The sequence below is a fragment of the Osmia lignaria genome, chromosome 3 (assembly GCF_051020975.1).
Source record: "Osmia lignaria lignaria isolate PbOS001 chromosome 3, iyOsmLign1, whole genome shotgun sequence".
NCBI classification, from domain to species: domain Eukaryota; kingdom Metazoa; phylum Arthropoda; class Insecta; order Hymenoptera; family Megachilidae; genus Osmia; species Osmia lignaria.
The window spans coordinates 12,063,958-12,086,402 of NC_135034.1; the positions used below are offsets into that span (position 1 = coordinate 12,063,958).

The 22,445-nt window shown below is 36.4% G+C and overlaps 3 protein-coding genes across 10 annotated transcripts; 1 reads left to right on the forward strand and 2 right to left on the reverse strand.

The window, feature by feature from the left end:
• Window positions 1–3,522: 3,522 nt before the first annotated feature.
• Window positions 3,523–16,686, reverse strand: nocte (no circadian temperature entrainment). 6 transcript variants are annotated; one of them, XR_004583003.2, is made up of 19 exons: window positions 16,227–16,685; window positions 15,183–15,330; window positions 14,728–14,979; window positions 14,302–14,605; window positions 13,911–14,212; window positions 13,236–13,782; window positions 12,361–13,092; window positions 11,837–12,267; window positions 9,982–11,715; window positions 7,835–9,838; window positions 6,897–7,091; window positions 6,502–6,813; window positions 6,129–6,314; window positions 5,881–6,016; window positions 5,446–5,796; window positions 5,246–5,370; window positions 4,646–4,910; window positions 4,309–4,548; window positions 3,523–4,183 (listed from the first exon to the last, which is right to left on the reverse strand). XR_004583003.2 is itself a non-coding variant. In XM_034338459.2 (18 exons), the coding sequence occupies exons 2-18, from the start codon at window positions 15,273–15,275 to the stop codon at window positions 4,397–4,399; spliced, it is 8,112 nt and encodes a 2,703-aa protein (XP_034194350.2). In that variant the 5' UTR covers window positions 15,276–15,330; window positions 16,227–16,686; the 3' UTR covers window positions 3,523–4,396. The 6 variants fall into 6 exon arrangements, 5 of the variants coding, with proteins under 5 accessions (XP_034194350.2, XP_034194352.2, XP_034194348.2 ...); XM_034338459.2 differs by having other exon boundaries at window positions 3,523–4,548; window positions 15,192–15,330; window positions 16,227–16,686; XM_034338461.2 differs by having other exon boundaries at window positions 3,523–4,548; window positions 13,236–13,743; window positions 16,227–16,686.
• A 250-nt stretch (window positions 16,687–16,936) lies between these two features.
• Window positions 16,937–18,091, forward strand: LOC117610756 (peptidyl-prolyl cis-trans isomerase-like 3). The gene is made up of 4 exons (XM_034338511.2): window positions 16,937–17,078; window positions 17,220–17,294; window positions 17,372–17,652; window positions 17,738–18,091. The coding sequence occupies exons 1-4, from the start codon at window positions 17,076–17,078 to the stop codon at window positions 17,862–17,864; spliced, it is 486 nt and encodes a 161-aa protein (XP_034194402.1). The 5' UTR covers window positions 16,937–17,075; the 3' UTR covers window positions 17,865–18,091.
• On the reverse strand, window positions 17,219–21,755 carry LOC117610733 (sarcosine dehydrogenase, mitochondrial). 3 transcript variants are annotated; one of them, XR_013065220.1, is made up of 17 exons: window positions 21,584–21,755; window positions 21,425–21,527; window positions 21,098–21,354; window positions 20,829–21,041; window positions 20,434–20,760; window positions 20,188–20,350; window positions 19,960–20,107; window positions 19,762–19,900; window positions 19,480–19,677; window positions 19,118–19,385; window positions 18,912–19,041; window positions 18,576–18,832; window positions 18,347–18,509; window positions 18,150–18,257; window positions 17,886–18,092; window positions 17,711–17,790; window positions 17,219–17,639 (listed from the first exon to the last, which is right to left on the reverse strand). XR_013065220.1 is itself a non-coding variant. In XM_076693203.1 (16 exons), exons 1-15 carry the CDS (start codon window positions 21,605–21,607, stop codon window positions 17,915–17,917), a joined length of 2,676 nt encoding a protein of 891 aa, XP_076549318.1. In that variant the 5' UTR covers window positions 21,608–21,755; the 3' UTR covers window positions 17,219–17,790; window positions 17,886–17,914. The 3 variants fall into 3 exon arrangements, 2 of the variants coding, with proteins under 2 accessions (XP_076549318.1, XP_034194355.2); XM_076693203.1 differs by having other exon boundaries at window positions 17,219–17,790; XM_034338464.2 differs by having other exon boundaries at window positions 17,219–18,092.
• Window positions 21,756–22,445: the final 690 nt, after the last annotated feature.

The following is a 22,445-nucleotide window of genomic DNA, read 5'->3' on the forward strand; positions in this document are numbered from 1 at the left end:
CAGACAAGAGCCTTCAATTAATTACAACTCAGTATATTCACCATTTGTGCGGTAAATACGTTATTAATATTAATTTCGGTTAAACTTCGTTCTAGGGAACCAAAAATTAGTGAAAGGAAAAATTAATAACATCTTTTTGACGAACAATTTATAAATTTTTATAATTGATTCTTAATCTATATTCCTAGAGAAACTTTCTAATATAGATTTTGTGAGGATCCAGCCAGTAATTAATTAATTATGAATAATTAAAGTGGCGGCGGCTTGATAGAACAGGAACGCTTACCGCCAATTTAGTTCCTCGTTATTTCTATAGGGCGCAGTTCATTCGTTTTCTGCGCTCGATCGCGCGATCATTCGCAGGTTCGACTTAGGTACGAGGGTCCGTTATAATGTCAGTTATTTCTTCGACGATTTATAAAGGATAATAGTATTATTTATTATTTATGCAAAGTATAATCTGCTAGCGTATCTTTATAATGTTCCAAAATGAAACATCAAATTTAAAATCAAGTGTATAGCGAAATATATGTATATTGTTGGAAATAATAAATGTATAAACGTGATAATGATAATCATTAACAGTTCTTTTTACTATCCACATACGCGCGTGCTCACTCCTTTCAACCTATTTATACAAAGTATTTTCAAATTTGACATTAATAATAAATAATTAAAGATACTGATCAAGCCAGTTCACATTTTCTGTATTGTGAAACGTATTAGTATATTACAATTTTACTATAAATTAATAATTATCATTGTATGTTATACTATAGTTAAACAGACCCTTGCGCCTGTATTCGGTATGTTTTTATGTACAGTTCGAAAAAAAGATCATGGCGCATATTATTGAGAATAAGCAAGTAGATAAATCATCATATTCGAGTTACAACTATTTTAACACGAGACCGGGCACCGTATTTTTTAAAATTACTTACTCGTCTTACAGTTCTTCATCTTCGTGTTATCAGCTGATTTGATCAATTATGAAGACAGTGATGATAAATATATCACTACCAACAACATTAACATCAAGATTTATAATAGTAGCAATGGAAATTGCTTATTGTTGATTACAAATGTGTAACAGCGCATTGTAGTATACTAACGACGAATTTCAAGAAAAATGAGGTATAAAATTCATTGTATAATAAATAACTATCATCATGATGATGGTGATTGTTAGTGATAATTATGTTAATAGTAATACTAAAAAAGAAGTAGAATGTAAACAGTATAATGAAACTGCTAATAGAAATCAGGAAGTAAGAGGAAATAAAAAAGAAATACAAAAATAATTATAATATTGTAAATATAACAAATGTAATATGATTATGGCATTATCAAATGTAAAATAATAGCACTACTGTAACAGTAAATAATGTTATTATAAAATATTTACTATTGCAGTCAAAATAACATGAGCAGCAGTAGTGATAGCTTTAGTGTTATAAATAATAATTTAATACTGATGCTATTAATTTATAATGATAATGCTGTAGTGGATATAGTTTCAATGAAATTAATACTACTACTATTACTACTACTACTAATCTTACTGCTACTACTATTGTTCAATGTCCAAAATGAATTGAGTGCTCAAGAATGTTTCCCATAATTGTAGTAAATGGCATCACAAGTGGTTTCTTTCAATTTTTCACTGAGTTAAAACACGTTTACAGATTGGTGTTTTTAGCTTTTAATTAATAAGTAAAGAAACACATTTTCTTAAACAAGCAATTTAGTTTGAACATAAAATACTATTGCTCTTACTACTACTGCTGCTACTGTTCACTGGTATCAGTATTGGTAGTAGTAACACTACTTATTACAATTAATAATATTACTTATACATAAGATGGAGAAACTGAAATGATGCAAAAACAATACATTATTGAAACTTATTATTACCAAAATATCGTTATTTGTTTTTTAAAACGTTACACAGGGTGTCTCATTTTTTTTTTATGCCATTACTTTGGAATGTAGTGATTGTATTACAATTTTAGATAAAACCTATTTTATTCTTGATTTGAAACATCTTTGATACAATCACTACCCTAGGAAAAAAGCACTAAAATGAGACACTGTTATTTTTTTAACACTACTCAAAATAGAAAAAATGCGCATGTATGTGGCAGTACGTGAAAGGCACCGTATCTTAAACCTCAAGCATAAATTTCTGTATTGTAATTCATATTAGTGTTCAAGGCCATTAGGCATTAAAAAAAATTCGCACAATACAGAATATTGCCTTTTGTTTCAAATGAATGCATTTTAAGAATATTAAAATTATCAATGGTTTAATTAGTTGTAACATATTTCTCCTTTTTTGTTCAGTACTACGAATAAATATTTGGCAAAGATGATAATTAGAACGCGAGTAATAGTTGACAATGTAACTGGCAGTAAGTAGCATACTGATTCCACAAAATTTTAGATAAGTTTTCGTTGTTTTAATAAAGTTGTTAAAAATACACTCTTGTAAATAGTACTGTTTATTTTCATTGGTTTCATCTTTATAATAATAGTAATAGTAGCGAATAATGGTTGTGATGGATTCCGATAATGAAAATAATGCTGACAAGGGGACCACGACAACGACGACGACGACCGACGACCGATGACGACGGCGGCTGCGGCTGCGGCTGTAGCGACGACGACAGGCAACGATGGGCACAACCATGATCATGACGAGGACGACGACATCGGCGACCATGATTGTAATAATAACCATGACAATTTTAGAAATAACGATATTGTTGACGATGATGGTAGTGGTTCTAGTAATAAGTAATAGCAGCAGTGGCAGTAATAACAACGACGGCAATGATAATACATACAATATAATATTATAATAGAAATAATAATAATGATTATGATGACAACGATGACAGTATTGAAATTAAAATAGAATAAAATATAATATAATGTTAATGATGATGAAAATGACAAGAACGACAGAACGACGGCGACGACGACGACGACGACGACGAAGACAACGACGACGACGACGACGACGATGACGAAGAAGAAGAAAAAGACGATGGTAGCGATGGTGGTAATAATGATGATAATGGATGATGATAATTATTATAATTATAATTGCGCAAAACGCAACAAAAGCAGAGAATATACAATTCTTTTTCTACGACTTGTACATTACGATAATGCTGCAACCTAGTAGAAATATTAATACGCACGAAGAAACTGAGTGCGTGTTTCGTTCTTCTTCAAGCGATACCTTACATTACGTTACTAATATTACTGATAACTCTTTCTGAGCATGGCTAGGTCATGATAATATATTTAGTACTATAAACAATTGTTGCACTATTTATTTTTCACAAGCTTCGTCATGACCTCACATATCCGTAAATGATTAATGTACACGAACGTTTTTTTTTTTCTTTCTTTTATACTTGTCACACTGTATTAGGGACAACGTCATGCAGATCTATACGACCATTGCATGAATATTTTTTATGTTTATGCAATTTCGATATACACGAAACAGTCTTCTTTTTTTTTTTTTTAAATCGATCTTAGTTTTTTTTAAATTCTTTTTCTTCCATTTTGTCGTTCTATAAAATGTGGCAACGGTCGTGCAACATCTTTGTCGAACTACGTCTCACAAAACTCTGGCTTTTACATTATTCGTATACCACAAACCGCCGTCGTGTCCATATACAGAAATGTAAGTCTTGTGCACATTTGTCGTCTTCATAGTCAATGCATTTAACTGTTAAGATAATCGATTAACATCGAGTAAGGGATACGTTGTGCGCACCAGTTCAATTATTTGACTCTTTCGACTTCTAGTATAGGTGTATCGTCGAGTCAAACATGCTGCAGTCTCTTTCGTCGAAGCATTTTCTAGAGACCGAACAATCTTATTCTCAATGCATCGATCAAGTTTATTGGTTCCTTTTTTTATTTTTTTATTTTTTATTTGGAGGGGGTGGGGCATTTTCCTATGTTTTTATGGTATTGTTCAACTGCAATTTGCAGTATTCTTTCGAACAAAAAGGAATGTTCGATAAAAGTGTTCCGTCCATTGAATTCATGAAATACAACTCCGTAAATAGTTAACGCGGGAAAGTATTGGCGTATGTAAGGACGATATCACCTATCTTTTCCTTTTTTTTTTCCCCAATATATCGTGATTAAGTTATTCTAGCTAGACATGGCCAAGTTATTGATTATGAATTCTAAGCTCACAAGCGACTTTAAGTCGATAAATACAGTATCTGTTGGAGAGTAGCCTGCTCCACGCGTGACAACAAATTAATCATTATCAATTACCTTCCAATCGATGTCATACCAATATGTAGCGGTAAACAGTATTTTTCAAGGGGTAGAACGAACGTTTTTTTTTTGTTTTGCTTTAGATTCATTCGTTTGGTTGATTCACTTCTTCCTTATTGTCATTGTCTTGAGAATTTACATTGGGTTTCGTGTTTCCTTGTTGAGCACCGGAATTACCATCGCTGATTTTATCATTATGAGAATCTGTTTTTTCGTTTGCATCGATTTTCACGTTTCCTGAAGAGAACGAATGAACATAAGAAAACTGATTATCGCAGTGATTAAATCATTTGGTAATTTTTTGTCGTATGGAAGTGGCATAACGAAAACAAACCTTGAGTAGAATAATATTGTTGCTGCATCTTCATGTTGCGTTGTTGTTGCTGATGTAAATTTGGTCTATGACGATTAATCTGGGCTTGTTGCTGCTGCTGCTGCGATTGTATGCAATTAGGCTGTTGCTGTGAAGGATTGTTAGGATTTGGACCCGGTGTAAATGGAACAACCGGTCTCTGAATGGGTGGCGGATACCGCTGTTGCGATGGTTGAATACCGGCACGCGGTGGCATACCCATACCACGAACATTTTGTTGTAAAACCTGTAAAATTTAATCGATCCTAGTATCTTATAGCGAAATAGCTCATGATTCGTTAATAGTGCAAGTATTTATTTAATAAAATTAAAGTTATATTTCTTTCTATTGTTGCATGTTCTTCTGTGAAGTTTCTAACTTACATTTATAAATGAAACGTTTTTCATCATAAAGCAAAATTTTTTTTTTCTTTCTTCAGAATAATATTCAGCGACTCGATAAACGTTAAAAGCATTCATGCTAATGAAACATAAATGCAAACAAATTTTACGTACATTTTACTAATGTATATTCTGAATAAAAATGGAAATTGTGCATACCAGGTGGGTGTAATTGCTTACCAAAGTCGACTGACTAACTCCTTGGTACTGTTGATACTTGTGATGTTGCGTCGGGCTCGGTTGTGGTTGCTGGGACGAAGACTGTTGTTTACAATTTCTCGACTTAGGAGATGGTATCTGTGGTGCTAAGAAAAATATTCGATCATTGACTACAATCGATATTGTAACACAAGATCGACAGAAAAAACGATTTGACTTACTAGAGCTAAAGACCGATGCAAGGACATCTTGTTGATTTCCCGAAGGGCTCTTTAACTGTCTAGGTTGTTCTTGCGGTTGGTGCTTACTAAGAAAAGTAGGGCCAGCATTTGCTGGTCCAGGAAGTCCTCCGGTAGGGTTGCGAAATTGCTGCGCTGCCGCAGCTGCAGCAATCTGTAAACCGGAACTGGATAAAAATCCAGAGCTGAAGTTTTGAAGTCCAACCGGAGTGGCACTGCCAGTTGCCAAACTCTGGCTATGCTGACCAAATCCCTGGAGGCCGTAATGAGTACCAGTTTGTTGTGTAGCACCTCCTGGTTGATAAAAACCTGTTTGCGAGCCGGGGAATACGTCTGAAAACGCAATCAAAGGAAAGCATGAAGATAATAATACAACAAGAGAAAGTACTTGGAAGCAAAAAATATTTCATCACTTACCAGCCGAAGTTGCACTGTAATAACTATTGGCAGAGGCTTGTACGTTCGGACCAGGTCTCTGTACCAATTGGGAATTGCCCATGTAACTGCCACTCACGCCGAGTACTTGATTTGGATCATATGGTATGTACGTTAACTAAAAAAAAAAAAAAAGAAAGAAAAAAAAGAAAAAAAAGGACATACGTGTCTTCCAAATAATCCAATAAAGGATATCGTGCAGGAGTAAGCACAACTAAACAAAGACCTACTGGATTTGGCTGCGGAGCAGACGGTGCTTGAAAATGTGGAGCTTTAGTTCCGATAGCGCCAATAGGTTGAGAAGATGGTTTCACACTGGCTGACATCAAAGAATTTGAAGAGGAACTAATGAGAACTGTATTTGGGTTGTTACTGAGCTGTTGATTTTGTCCAAAGGGCGGAGCAGCAGCTGCGGTCTGTGAAAAATTCATTTCATAATTCTTTTACAAGTTGACTCAAAAGCCTTTGAGTCGAATAACAAAAAAATCATACTTTATGCATATACATAATATGTTATAGATATGTTCTAAAAATATTGCACAACATATTTCAGTTATATTGTTAGTTTTTCAAAATAGAAAATATAGTATTTTATATACTTACAATGCGGTATTGTGAAATATTATTTTGATACATATCCGGAGTGGGCGCGTTAGGAGCGTGCGGCGGCGGCGGTGGAGGTTGTTGCAAATAAACGTTTTGCTGACTGAACGAATTCTGAAGCGATGGTGCGTATGATGGATACTGAGTGAAAGGAGATCGGCTTTGATCCAATTGAAACGCTCCGTAAAGACCTCCTGCTTGCGCTGGAAGTTGGCCCGAACTAGTATTAAAGAGCACAGCCGCCGGTGGGGAAGGTATAGCAGACATGCTTCCGTACTGCGCAGCCTGAGAACCTGGGTACTGAGGGAATTCCTGTAAGAAAATAATAGCGATGATAAGAAAAAAAAAATGTGATCACCAAATTACAAGTGACTAGATATGAAAATTAAAGGCACCTGATAATTCATATGAGAAGGCTGTCCGGTAGAATTAAACGGGGGAGGGCTGAGTGGTCCTTGAAGGCTAACAGGAGGATGGCCAATTGGGCTCTGACCTGCTCCAATAGGACTTGGTCCAGGAACAGTCGAACCAGACTGACCACTACTGCTTCCCGATGATTGTTGCTGCGGCTTCACCTGCGGGGGAACCAGCTGCGCATCAGGCAAAGAGTCAGCATCTTCCCACAGGGGACATGGTGTTTCGTTATTTAGTTTTTCTATTTACATCACTATCAACTGCCATTCTAAATGATGCCGACCGAACAACGCGGATCTCGAGGACCAACTTTTTCTTTATTAATTTTCTGAACATTGGTGAAAATAGTTAGGTCAATTGCTAATCGCGTAAGCTTAGTGCAGGAGAAAAGAAAAAGAATCGGAAGAAGAAAGAAAAGAATCAACGGAAAGCTTTTGTTTATGGAAGAAAAAAATTGATGAAACAACGATGATCAAAGCATCAACGTGATAATAATTAATGCGAATGTGACTGATATGTTTGAAAATCAATATATCAGTTATAAAAGAAAAGAAAAAAATACAAATGCATTAAAATGATAATTGGGATAGGTAATGATAATGAACTAATTAGCAGAGAAAGAAATGATGTGTATGTTCTAGATGAAAGAGAAACGAACGATGCGCGTTAGCCACTTACCTTTCACATTTTCACCATCGTATCTACTTAAGGAAATTTTCAAATGCGAACGAAGAAACATAAAATCGAAAGGGTACAGAATTAATAAATAAGAACATATATATATACACATATATATATATATATATGTGTATATACTTTAGTTGATTTTATGTTGAGTATCGAGTCAATTTCTAGTGATGTAATAGTTCAGATAACGCATGCATGATAACATGATAATGTTCGCGAAATGATTTCTTACCTTGCATACGTTTGTAGAAGTGGTTATTTCATTTTTCATGTTATTTTGATTATACTGTTGATGAGGGCTGTAACTATCATCAACGTCTGTACTTTCGAACGCTTGAGGAAATGTATTTGCGCTACTGACGACATTGCCATCCTCGTGTTCGACCACGGTTGGCATCGGAGGCGCGTTTTCCCATACTTTCTTCACCGAAGCAATTTTCAGATTCAATTCCGCGGTAGAAGGTGATATGGTATTTTGACCAGTAGCCATGTGCATGGATCGAGTCATTCCTAAACTTTTACTCTTGTCTTCGGTCAACTGCGAAAGATCCGAATCGAAAGTGAAATCCAATTTCATGTCAGCATTGTCTTCGTTCTTGTTAAACGAAAGAGGCATCTGAATTGGTTCTTGATTCTTATCTTTTATCAAATCGTTTGGTTTATTCGAAAACGCAACAGGAAGACTCTGTTGCTGCTGCTGCTGCTGTTGTTGTTGTTGTTGTTGTTGTTGTTGTTGCTGTTGCTGCTGCTGTTGCATAGTAGCAGCGTTAGCCTCTTCTTCCAAATCGGCACGTTTTTCAACGCGTTGTTGTTGCTGTTGTTGTTGAGTTTTTATATGATTTGGAAATTTCGTCTTCACTGCCAAATCGGAAGGACCAGCCTTGGTGGTTTTCGAGTAATTTGTATTTTCGAATATCAACGTTTGAACAGGAGGCGAAGAAACATCAGCGACAGAGCTTTTCTCTACCAGCTGATCTTTCAAACCCTTTCCAGTTTTCTCACCGTTCGGCGAGTTTCGTTGGCTACTATTTCCGGAATTCGTTTGCTCGTTACTCTCGTGGCCGTGAACGTGACCGTGGTCGTTCTGAGTAGACAAACCGGGTATCAATTGAATGTCAGCAGACATCGCAGACGGCGAGTTTGATCGCAACTGACTCGTTGTAAACGGTTTATCCCAAGCATTAACCGACGGCGGAGGTGCGGGTCCGCTCGAAGAATCTTTACTGTAATTGTTAGAATTATTGATTTTATTCGAATCACTTGGATCCGATACGCACATCTGTTGTTGCTGCTGCTGTTTTGCTAAACGTTGCTTCTGGAATCTGGGAGCGAGCTTCTGGTTCCTCGAAGTTCTGTCGTATTGTTTTTGTTGCATACTCGTGGGTTGCGGAATAGTTTGACTCAACAAAGGCGGTATATTTTGTACCTGTTGCTGGAGAGTCGCTGCTTGCGATCCATTTGTTTTTGACTTCGAACGATCGCGTTCTCTATCCTTCTCCTTTTCACGCTTTATCGGTTGTTTCGTTTCTTCTTTCTGTCCGTGTCTAGAATCTTTCACGTTCTTCTTCGAACGAACCTCTTGGAAACCATCCGAGTCAACTTTATCTTCAACGACACTCGATACATCCTCGGTGAAGTTGTTCGTTTCTGTTTCGCACTCGATCGTTGCTTTCTTCTCCTTTCCCTGAGATTTTTTGTTACCCTCGTTAAGAGTTTGGCTAATTAAATTCGGATCAGTTAATTTGATGTCATCTATACGATTTACCGCAGTCTCTTTAGCTGCCGGTTTACTTAAAGCCATCGAATTATTTCCGAGACTTTGATTTCTCGATCGTCCGTTTTGTACCTGACAGCTTTGTATCAACGGCGGAATGCTGTTCGAATGACTTTTCTGACTGGCAAAATTCGAATTCTGCAAGTTTCGTTTCTCAGCGCCTGGAGCCCGGGACGCTGTGTTCGAAGATTTTAAACCTTTTTCACGTTGTTCACGACTATTTCCTATTTGTTCGTTTCTACGAGAATGCATATTCGATGCTACAATGTTCTGACTATTACCCGTGCTTGAACGCGCAGTAAACTGTTTATTACGACTATTACGTGACTCTTTATGCTCCTCCACGTGTTCCTCGCTATTCTCTGAAGTTGTCTCCCAATCTTCGTTTCCTATGTCTGACGAGGTTTGTTTCGACACGTTACTGCCACTTCCACGGTATCGTGGCTCACGATTGTCTCTACCCTACAAAAACATAACAGGAACGAGTTCGAGCGTAAAGTACAAATCGGTCTTTTTTTTTTTTTCTTTCTAAACATACCAGAAAGTTTGAAAATTTTCTAAATTATGCGTATCTCATTTATTGAAATATTCAAAGATTTACTTACCCTTCTACTTCCGCTGCGAGTTCTTTTCGAGCGTGATTCTTCTTTTCTAAGCTGCACCTTCTGAGAAGTAGCGTTACTGATCGCATGACTCACGTCTTGTTTACTGCAAGACTGTTGAGTCTGTTGCGATTGCTGCGATTGTTGATTCGGTGATTTGGCACGTTTTCCAGTTATTCCAGCTGTTAACGCTTGTTGTTTTGCTATAATCTTATCATCGGTAGATTCACTTTGCGGAGATATCAGAGAACTGGCTTCCTTCTCCGGAGTAGGCGTCGAAGGATTTTGTCGGTTAGAACTTTCGCGTTTCTCGTCGGTGATGCGCTCGGAAGAAAAAGGGCTTTTACTCGACGGTGGACCGTATCCTTCCATACGACTGCCAGCGGTGGTTGCGCTTCGAATTCGGAAACTACCTCGACCACGACGAGAAGGTTCTCCCGATGGAGCAAAACCTTCGCGATTCGATTTAGCGTCGTAAGATCGTTTCTCGTTACGCTGCGACTGAGAATAATCGGTACGTTTATCGTCTCGGGTAGAGATACGTTCCTCTTTCTCCGATTTGTGGCCAAGTTTCGGCGACCTGGCCGATTTCTTCTCCTCCTTTCCGGATTCGGTAGAACCGGATATCTCGTCAGCACTGTTTTCTGAATCAGTGTGTCCATACGAACCGCTTCTGGCTGATGCAGGTCTAGCAGCGGTTCTGGGTCCACCTCTTCGCCCTCTCGACTCTGGACCTCGCCATCCTCGGGTGTACACGCTATAAGTACCGCCTCCCCATTGACGTCCGCCTCGAGACTCACGAACTCTCGAATTTGACCCGCCACTACTGGTCCTGTTTCGAATATTTTTCTCTCGTTTATCTTCTTTTACCTGTAACTCGATCGCTTCCTCGTTTAGAGTATCCTCTCTTTTCTCCAGGCTTAATTTTTCGAAGCTCTGCTTTAAATCCTCCGGTTCCTTTTCGCCTTTATTAGATTCCAAAACTTTATCTTCCTCTTTGTCAAACGTCGGAGAAACAGCATCTGCCCACGCTTTCGGAGAGTTGTCGCTTCTTTCCACCGTTCTATTATTTTCATTTGCTCGTTCGAGCTTTCTATTCCAAACGTCAGTTTCTTTCTTCATCTCTGTACACTCTTTCGTCTGATCCTTTTTATCCGGATCGCAACTTGACCGTTTCAATTGGGTTAGACTGCGTTTCTCGTTTTTCAACTCATCCGCTTCGATTCTTTCTTTGGTTACAGGACCAAGTGGCTGTCTCCTTTCTCTTTCCCTGTCCCTTTCTCTGTCTCTCATATCCTCGTGATACACATCACGTTTACTTTCCTCGTAATCGACAACTTCGTTCACCCAAGAACTGCAATCTCGCAATTTATGCGAATCATCTTCGCGTAAAGATGTTTTCGATTCTCTCGAGGTCCGACTGTCACGAGAATCTGGTCTCTGCGGACGCTCGTTGCGTTCCATTCGCTCTTCCCTCTGCGTATCGCGACGGTTGTCCATCAATCTATCTTGAATGATACGCTCCTCTCGCCATTCAGAACTCTCCGATCGTTCTCTTTGATCGCGATCTCGTTCTCGTTCGCGTTCACGATCACGTTCGCGTTCGCGATCACGATCACGTTCACGATCACGCTCACGATCGCGTTCACGATCGCGTTCACGATCGCGTTCACGATCGCGTTCACGATCACGTTCACGATCACGTTCACGTTCGCGATCACGATCATCAAAGGATTCCTATTAGTGAACACAAATGACAAATGACAAATTAAAACACACTAAACAAAAAGATGAGAAAACTGTACTGTATGTATCAATTAAATTGATAGAAATTAATAGGACAGTATCTATTGAATACCTTCAAGTAGTTGTCGTAATCCTTCTTATCCTTGCTATCCCTTTCTCGAGTTTCTCTCAAATCTCGATTGTCTCTACCGGCACGATTATCACGGATATCTCGATTTTCACGATCTCTGATCTCCAATCCATCCTTTGAATCTCGATCTTTGTTATCCTCAAAGTATCTCTCGCGTTCCCAGGAATCACGAGAATGTCTGTCGTCGTAATCATGGTCTCTGGAGTTGCGGTTATATTCATCGTAATAGCTGCCTGATTTGCGAGCATCGTATGGCCGATGCGAAGAATGACGATATCGATCGTCCCGAAGGAGGGAGCCTCGGTAATCTCGGGACGGAGGTCGATCTTCGTCCATTGAAGTAGAAATGTCTGAATCTGTCCTACTTCGACGTTGAGACGGAACATTGTGTGCTGTTTTTAAGTTATTGTCTGCTAATACGAAATTCATTGAACACAATAATATTAATCGTTTAAAAAAATTAAAAAAATAAAATAATAAAAAAAAATAAAACTTCAGGTACTTACTTAAAGAACTGTGGTTATGAACCCATCTACTAGGATCGTATTGCTGAGAAAAAGGAACCGACTGCGTGGATGACCTTTCGGTGGAAGGTGAAATTCGATTAAAACCAGCACCGCTTCTCTCTGCTTGTTGTTTTTGAAATCGAGGCGGTAAATTATTTTGAAAATGACGAGAGAATGCCAAATGTTCGCGATCCCTTGTGTCTCTTTGATCACGATCACGGTCTCGTTCTCGTTCACGTTCACGCTCTCGTTCCCTTTCGCGTTCATTACGTACAGTATCCGGCTGTCTTACAAAAGCTTGCCGATCACTTTGTCGAAAATCTGACATTAACTGATCGCGTGATTCTCGACCATCTTTTGGACTGTCTCTGGTTTCACGCAATTCGCGATTCAAAGACTTTTCATCTTTCCCCTCGGAGGATACAGTACAAGATCGTTCTCTTTCTCTATTTTCCCTTTCTCTTTCCCAATCGGGAACTGGAATCGGTACCGGTGGAACATTTATTATACTCTTCGATTCAGTCGACTGTCCACGTTCCTCTTCTTTGTATTTAGCTTGCTTTTCCTTCAATTTTTGCTCTAAATCTTGTAACTTCTTAGCTGCTGCCTGCCTGGTTAATTCATTATATCGTTTCTCCTCTTCCTCTTTACGTTGCCGGGCGCGTTCAATCGCAGAATCTACTTCAAATCTCAGTCTACGTCTTTCGTTCCACGCTTCATCATCCTCCACGCCTGTTTTTAAAAGCAAAAGTAAGAAATGTAAATAAATAAATTTGTTACGTAATAACGCGTGTTTATAACTGATCAAGTAGCACGAGATAATGAGAATGAATATAAATTAAGAAACGTTATCAACGTCACATAAATGTTCTGACCTCTTATAGAATGCACCGAATGCAGTTGTGACTGACCGCTGTAACTAGCAGACCCGTTGGATCCACGATAATCACGAGGTACAGAGCTCTGATTCCAGGGCCGATGAGTTGGTTGATCTCGGGATTCCTTTGAATCTCGGTTATCATGATTATCGCGATTGTCACGATTATCTCTACCTTTGTCCCGATCTTCAGCTGAAATTTCTTCAATTTTCTCCTCCTTGTTATCTCTTTTCTCATCCTTTCTCGAAGAATCAAGTTCGGTTTCTTCATCGCTGAACGCGAGTTTCTGATTGTAATCGATATCATCGTGTGCCGCCCAACCAGCATCGCGAGAAATATCGTCCATTCGAGTAAGATCTTCTTCTTTAATAATTGGTCGGGTAACGATTTCTTCCTCGACACGCTGATCGCGTTCCTGTTGGCGAGTAGGAGGCGGAGCGGGAAATCGCTCTGGCGGGTAATTGAACCGGGGCCTAGGCCCATTGGAATTCGTATTCGGCGGAAACTGCGAAGGGAATCCACCAGGAAAATTTCCTCTGTGCAACTAAATTGGTTTAAAGAGAAAAAAAAAGTCCAAGAAAAAACAAAAAAACAAACAAAAACACAATCGACAGATATTGATGACTATTCATAAAAACCATTTAAAGTATATTTGACAATGACAAAACTTACAAATGGAGGAATAAGTCCTCTGTAATGATGTAGATTTGGACCAACTTGGTGAGAATTAGAATTTAAAGCATTCTGATTATTTGCAGAAGTATGAGGAGGGCCTGCCTGGGCCATGGCCATGTTGGGAGACTGGACCAAGTTCTGTCGTCCGCCTCCAGGTATATCTGTATGCCCTCCCGATCCAGTGATATTCAAAGGGGGGGCCTGGACCGCTGAAGTTGTTCCACTTCCGGAACCAGCAGCCACCCCTATTCCCGCACCACTGGCTGTGCGACTTCCACCTTGTATCCAACTTCCTTCCGCTAATACACAATTTCATTTATTTCATTTAATAAATATAAAATGTACAATTGATACTCTCTGTCAGTTAAACATTCATCATGATTCTTACTTTGGGGTCGTAAACTTGGTCCGGGTCCATATTGTGCATTTAATTCTCGGTTTGCCGATTGCTGCTGCTGCTGCTGTTGTTGTTGTTGTTGTTGCTGCTGCTGCTGCTGCTGCTGTTGTGATTGTTGTTGACCTCCTGATGCAGTACCATCTCCAGATCGGCTCATTATTGCACTCCATGATGATTTGTTGTTTGCGTCGGAAGAATACGAAGGCTGGGAGATACTTTGTTGTCCTGGGAGTAGTGGATGTAACGATGCTGTTGCAGTAGTTCCCACTACACATTGTGTCGGCGAAGAATTTGACTATAATAATGAAATTATTAATGTTATCTTTTAGTTTTTATTATTTTTTGATAAATCTATTGTTACCAACACATAATTTAATAAATTTTCCTAACATAAACATATGTTGCTAGAAAACCTACAGTAGTTGTATCGGGTGTGGTTACAGCTGTAGTAGTTGTAGTAGTAGTGGTAGTTGTTGAATCTTTGGTAGTAGCCCAACCGCTTCCTCCACTTGGTACAAGGCTGACAGCTGGATCGCTACTGCTATGTTCACTTTTCAAACTAGGCAGATTAGCAGGAGGTCGTCGTGCCGAAGGCACCTTTCCAAGACTTTGCATTCCATGTTTACGTGGTAATGTGTTTTTTTGCTGATGTTGCTCTAGAGACTCTCCCTACGTCCAAAATAAATCAGATACCAACTCTATTTTCTTTTATATGGATAACTATTTTCTATAATCGCTTAATAACAGTAACTGTTATTGTAAATAATAATAACAACAGCAATAATAAGAAAAAAAAATTGTACAAGTAATTAAATATCTGAAAAAGTGAAAAATATAAGGAAAAAATTAACAAAACTGCTTGGCCAACTCACCCTACTCACCCGGTACAAGTTATTGATGTCTAACGATTGAAACTTGGATTTTCCTTTCTCCCCCTTCGACACAAGCCCTGACAGAGTAGACATGCTGTCTGCAGGCAACCATTTAGTACCAATCAGACCCAAAGAACGAACCCTTTGTCTGAAATCATATATATAATTTTGATGTATATTTTTAACAATACAAACATTATTTAATCACAAATAGTTTTTTATTTAGAAGTTACATCTATTTAAGTGTAATAATTTTCAACTGTGATAATTATTTCAAAACAAAATGTGACAACTCGATTGTTCCTGTGCCTTATACACAACATTTTTAAATGCATAAAAGTTGATAACAATTGTATATGGACTAAAAATTATTTGCATCAGTGTAAACAAAAGCACTGAAAACACAGTTGAATCATAAATTTAAAATCTTAATGAATGTAGACCCAATTGTTAAAAAATGACATATTACTGATAATAATTATTTAACTTGAAAAAATGAAAAAAAAGAGGAGACAAAACGTTCATAAAAATATTTACAGAAAATCAGAACAAACATAAAAAGTTCAAATTAAATTTAAGACCGATGAACCATAAAACAAAAATGTTGACAAGAGCGCTTGATGCGAGAAAGAGAAACGGAAATGTATATTACAAAAATGCTCTTTTAGAATAAGAAACACAAAGGGATGACCAGGAAAATATTTGGAATGTTAAAGTAAATAAATATAAGATATAAGTGGAAAAGAAGTGGAACAATCGGAGTATAACGATCGGACCCAACCCTCGACTGTGATGTCAAAGTCACAAAAGTTCAAAACAAGAATATTTGCAGCGAAAGAGTACTAAAATTCAGCAGTAAGAAATAATTCATGGACTGAGTACCTTCTGAAAAGTCAAAATGACGCAGTAATGATGCTAAATGGATAAAAAAATGAAAAAAAATCTGTTCCAAGTTGAATGATTGTAGAACAAGCTTAGACAGTAAGGTTTCCACGTAGAAAAAAAGATTGGGTGAAGAAGCAAATCAAAGAAATAATGACTTACCTTGGTCCGTCCAAATGGGTTTCTAATTCACAAAAGGGTTAATTCCCAGTTAAACTAATTAATGTGTGGATCGCCACGGATTACAATTCTTACAAGCGTACCGCGCCTGCGAGACACAGAAACTTCTTTTCCACAATTCGTCCAAGATGGCGAATGCGCGACTTTCGGCTCTTCTTCCGCGATCAATACAATTACGTCATGCGACCAAAGAGACCCGTTTGCACAGACGCGCCACTCGTCTAGATTTTCCTGTCACTCCTTTATGATAACTTTCACAATTAAGTTTCTTTCTTTTCCAGTATATAAAATGTAATCTTATATTCAACTTAAATAAGATCAAATGCACTTTTTACGAATTAAACTTATACCAAAGTGTTCAATATCTTTTTTTACCTAACCGTTACTTGTACGCGAAACAAGCTGAACACTCGGCAGAAATAGTGGCGCTGCTTTGACGATTCCTTACCGCTTTGAACTAAAGTCAAATTGGTTACAAATATTGAATACCGTTTATAAATTATATTTCAGAAAATTATAAATGATATAAACATGTTCTACTTTTTTTTCGTACGAATGTATATTTTGATTTTTTTTTCTGGTTTCCGCTACGTTTTACAATAATGTCTCAATAAAGTTTTGAATTTATTTAAAAATAAGTACATACATTTGATTTCGTTAGTAATTTTGTGACATTCAAAATGGCTGTCGTTATGTATGCACAATATACATACACTTATATTCACTTTTTTTGTTGGTACGTGTTATTAACGAATTAAGAACGTAAGAGATATTAACAATAATAAGTAACGTATACTGACGTTCATAATTTAATAAACACTTAAACTGAAGATGGTGCGCAAGTGAATATTATTTTTAATTTGTTCTGTTAAAATTAATTATTTTATTAGCAATACAAAAAATCCATACTTGTAAATATATATACAATATACATGTATAAATAAAATGTGAAATATAACTGATTTTCATTTTCAGAGCGTCACTTTACATACCGACGTTGGAGACATAAAGATAGAATTATTTTGTGAATTGTGTCCAAAAACCTGTGAGGTAATCATTTCTGATCTTTTCAATATAATTTTATATATGTATTTGGATTATCATAAAGGACTCTATTTATTTTGCAGAATTTCCTTGCTTTGTGTGCTAGTAATTACTATGACAATTGTATGTTTCATCGAAATATAAAAGGTTTTATCATACAAACTGGAGATCCTACACAAACTGGTAAAGGTGGAACATCAATATGGAACCGTAAATTTGAAGATGAATTTAAAGAAGAATTGAAACATAATACCAGAGGACTTATATCTATGGCTAATAATGGTCCAAATACAAATGGAAGTCAATTTTTTATAACATACGGTCCTCAGCCACATCTAGATCTTAAATATACTTTATTTGGAAAGTAAGTAAACCTATTACTTAACTTTAATGTATAAATGTGTTGTAATTGGTATACTCACAATCAGTAAATTTGTTGTTGTTTTTAGGGTGATAGATGGTTTAGAAACTCTTGAACAACTGGAAAAACTTCCAGTAAATCCTAAAAATTATAAACCCCTCACAGAAACGCGAATAAATAGTGTAACTATACATGCTAATCCTCTGGCAGGATAAATATAAATAAATTGAAATTACAATTAAAGTCTTTAATTTTTTATACTCTCCTAAGATTTAGAATCAAATTTATTTTCATATATTCCCAATAATCTTTGATTCTGAGGGTCAAACGGACTTCGGAGATAAAGGTTCAAAGAATATCGCTTCCCCATAACTTCGATTTCATAATTACCACTTTCTAAAAATTCTTTTGTTACATTTTCCCCATCTGGATGCTTGACATACCTAATGTTAAACAAATTTAATGATAATGCCATTTTCATTCGATATAACTTTACTCACCCATGCCCTATAGCTTTCTCGCAACTGTATCCCCGTTCTGTTCTTCGTAAATAACCAACAACACGATTATTTCTGTAAATCGCTTCTAAACCCCACAATGGAACATTACTATCGCAACATGTAATATTAGTATTATTTACATTGTACAGATAATAAATTCAACCATAAAAATTAACTATAAGGTTTGTTATATTCACCTATTTACATGGACATGTACTAGCCTCTTTTTAATTCCAATTTTTCGTACCCGATCAACTACCGTCTTTCCCAAATATTTACCAAAATCGCGACAAGCAAATCCTAATCCGGCTTCTATGGGATTATCGTCTACTCTAAGATCTGAATTCCAAAAGAGATAGCCTGAAAGATACAGATGATTCGAATGCAATATAAATATCTCAATAGCAGAAATGCTCACTTGCATACCTTTCTCACAGCTAAGACTGTCCAAAGCTCTGTATCCAGCAAGTTTCATCTTGTATGGTTCACTACATTTTATTAAAGCTGTATAAACCTCTTGACAGGATGATTTTGGAATGTGCAATTCAAAACCAAGCTCGCCAACGAAACTAAGTCTAATTAAACGGACAGTTTCATTCTTTACTTTTACCAATTTTGAGGTTGAAAATTTCAAAGATTTGTCCGAGATTTCATCTCCTATTAATGATTCCACTATTTTTTGGCTATACAATAATTTGTAGCATTTAAATTAATCTAAGTATAAATCTAAGCAACGTAAGCATGTACGATACGATACGATACCTATTCGGACCTTGCACAGATAAAATTCCAATTTGTTCTGTAACGTCGTGTAAAGACACGTCAAAACCCTTTTCTTGTATCACTTTGTTCATGTGAGCCCAAGTATGATACGCTGCTATACCACCCGAAACTAACATTAAAAAGATACAAATCATGAATTTATGATAATGTTGTCAATCGAATGGTAACAGTTTGTAAAAACATACCGATGTAAAATGCTCTTTCTTTAAATATCGGATTTACAATTCCACCCGAGCCAGGCTCCATCACTGTAACCGTACAGTCCATTTCTACTCCTCCAGCATGATTCAACATACAAGCATAAACTGTTTTGTTGAATTCGCAATTTGTGTTTGCTGTAAATAAATAATCTGCAGCTTTTTGGACATCCGGTCCACAGAGGTAGAATTTTCCAAGATAAGACATATCAAACAGAGCAACATTTGTTCGACACGCAAGAGCTTCTTCTCGAACCTAATACAGATGTATACATTTTTTAATATCAATTCATTTAACATAAAAGTATGTTTTAACAGCTTAATTTTAAAGCTTAATTTGAAAGGCTTACTATGTTATCATACGGTGAAATCTGAAAATTGTACTCCTTTTCTAGTATTTCGCGATATTTGTCATTTTTGTTTTTCGGCAATCCATAATATCCACCGTAATCGTATGGCATGATTTCTATCTTTTTGTTTAAAGAAAACCATCCAGGTCGTTCCCAACCTTGACGTTCTTCCATAACGGCACCCCTGTTAACAAGTTGCTACAACAAATAAAGTAATAATCGTTTACACGTTTATACTGTATTGATTATTAAAAATAAGAGGGGTTCATTGAATAATCTTACATCATGGAAAGGACTTGTTTTTAGATTTCTACCACTTAGGGGTTCATCGTATGGAAATATAACATTATAATTTTTCGCATATGCCTCATGAGACCTCTCACTTGCCCAAGCTAAATTGTTTCTCTGCTCTGGAGTAAATCTAAAGACCAAAAAATAAGCATTCATGATATATTAGTTAAAAGAATAATTGTATTCTACCTTCTTATATCATAGCTGAACATATGCTTGTCGGGCCGACCATTGATTATCCAGTGTGCAATTTGTTCTCCACATCCACCCCCTAACATCATTCCAGCACTGTTATAACCACAAGAGTGAAACAATCCATAACACTGAGGATCCTCACCTTTTGAACGCATCAAAATTTAAGATGATTGGAATGTAAAAATAGGATAAAAGAATCTGAAACATTTTTTAAATTCTTACCCATGATCGGTTTATGGTCAGGTGTAAAGCTTTCTGGACCACATATAGTGGATTTTATTCCGATCGTTGATAACTGAGGAATCAAACGAGTCATCGATTTCAGATGTGTATCAAAGACATTCCAATCCAATTCGTAGAGGCCGAATGAAAAGTTTTCTGGTACCTTTTGTATAAATGTAAGACAAACATTAACTATTGTTATTCTTAATACAAGTATACAGTAAAATTGATTTAACATAGACTTACTGAATCTAACATAATTGGATTTTGTTCATAACCACCTATAGCTATAGAGCTTCCCTGCATTCGAAAATATACATCAGCATCAAGATCTCTGACATTCGGAAGATTCTGTACTCCTGTTATGGGCTCGGTAATAATGTAAGCATGCTTAAATGGTATCAAAGGAATATCCATTCCAACCATTTTAACTGTATCTTTTGACCAAACTCCGGCAGCATTAAGAACAACATCGGTCTTTATAATTCCATATGGTGTCTCTACTCCGCAAACTTTTTTATTACTTACAGTAGGCTCTGTAAGTATTTTTGTCACTGGGCATTCTTCTATGATCTAAATAATTACCATAGTTCACATATGTTCATGATTGTTGCTAACTGGAGGAAATAATTTCTAAATACCTGACAACCATTATTTCTTGCCGATTTTGTTAAAGCATTTATTAACATAGTAGGGTCGATACCGCCATCGTCAGTGCAATAAACAGCTCCTTGAAAACTGTTTTCATCAAGTAATGGAAATAATTTCTTTGCTTCTTGCGGGGAAATAAGATTTGCTTCAATACCAAAAACTTTGGAACCAGTAATCAATCGTTTATATTCGTCTAATCGTTCCTGTAAAATTAAAACAGAAAAGAAAAAAGAAGAAAAAGGAGCAGGAGAATATTTACATTAGTCTGAGCAATGTAAAGTCCACCGTTATTTGTCCATCCTGGATTTATTCCAGTTTCTTCTTCTAACGAGTTAAGAACGTTTCTTGTAACCCTCAGCAGTTCCATTTCAACGTCACTTGGACTACGTACACTCCATATAAGGCCAGCAGTGTGCCATGTAGTGCCGGATGTTAATTTAGATTTGTCTAACAATACAGCATTAACACCGCATTTTCCTAAGTGATAAAGAGCGTTGCAACCTGCGCTACCACCACCTGAAAATATTATTCTTAATTTATGATCTAACATATCAAGAGAAAAAGAATATTTCGAGTATTTTCTTACCTATTATCACAACATCTGCATAGTCCGGTAGTTGTACTTTAGGTGGTGAATGCATCATCTTCATCGGTAACAATCTAGCATAATCGATACGTACTTTGCACAACTGAAAATAATTTACTATTAAACTTATAATATAAAGAAAGGAACGATTGCAAATACCTTATGCTTTATTAAACGAAGCATGTTTCTTGTATAAAGACAAACACTATGGATTCACTTCATTCTGGTGTTATATTTATATTTAAATCACTCTATTTGTATTTTATCATTTTAATGACCTTGTTTTTCAATCCGCGTATCGGATGCTCTCATTAATCTTCAACACTATTCAATGTTCTTCTTTCACTGATATGTAGATATAAGGAAACCGTCAAAGAAATAATCTATTTGTAACACTATCTTTTAAAAATTAACGCGATAATATGACAAAATTCAAAGATACTGTAATAATACTTATATACTGACAATAATTACACCAATAAATCTCTTTATTCCGTATCAATTACAATATATTTTTCAACAAACATAACAAAAACTTACGATTATTTAGTTTTGCAAAAAATGAAAATCATAGTAGATGTTTACTAGCAATATCAACTGTGCTGTGAAATTCAACAAAATTTCATGCATCTAAAATTTAAATGTACACTAAGCGATACAATATTATTAACCCGCATTGTTTTTACAATATTTTTAATTTTTTTGTTGGAAAATGAAAACGAACACTACTTGTTGTAAATATGCTGCAGCTAAAAGAATGCTTCCTCGTACAATGGGCACGCACTCGCACACATTTCTTTCCATTTATCTTTCTTAAATAAATAAAATAAATAAATAAATAAATAAATATAATAATAATTAATTAATTATAGGCGCGTACATACTTACACTTTGGATTAAACGTATTCTTAAAAAAATGCCGAGCTTCATTCGTAAAAGCGTAACGATTCATTTTCAGTTAATCTTAAATAACAAATGAACTTGTAAAATGCAAATAACGAGATGAAATAACAAGATTATT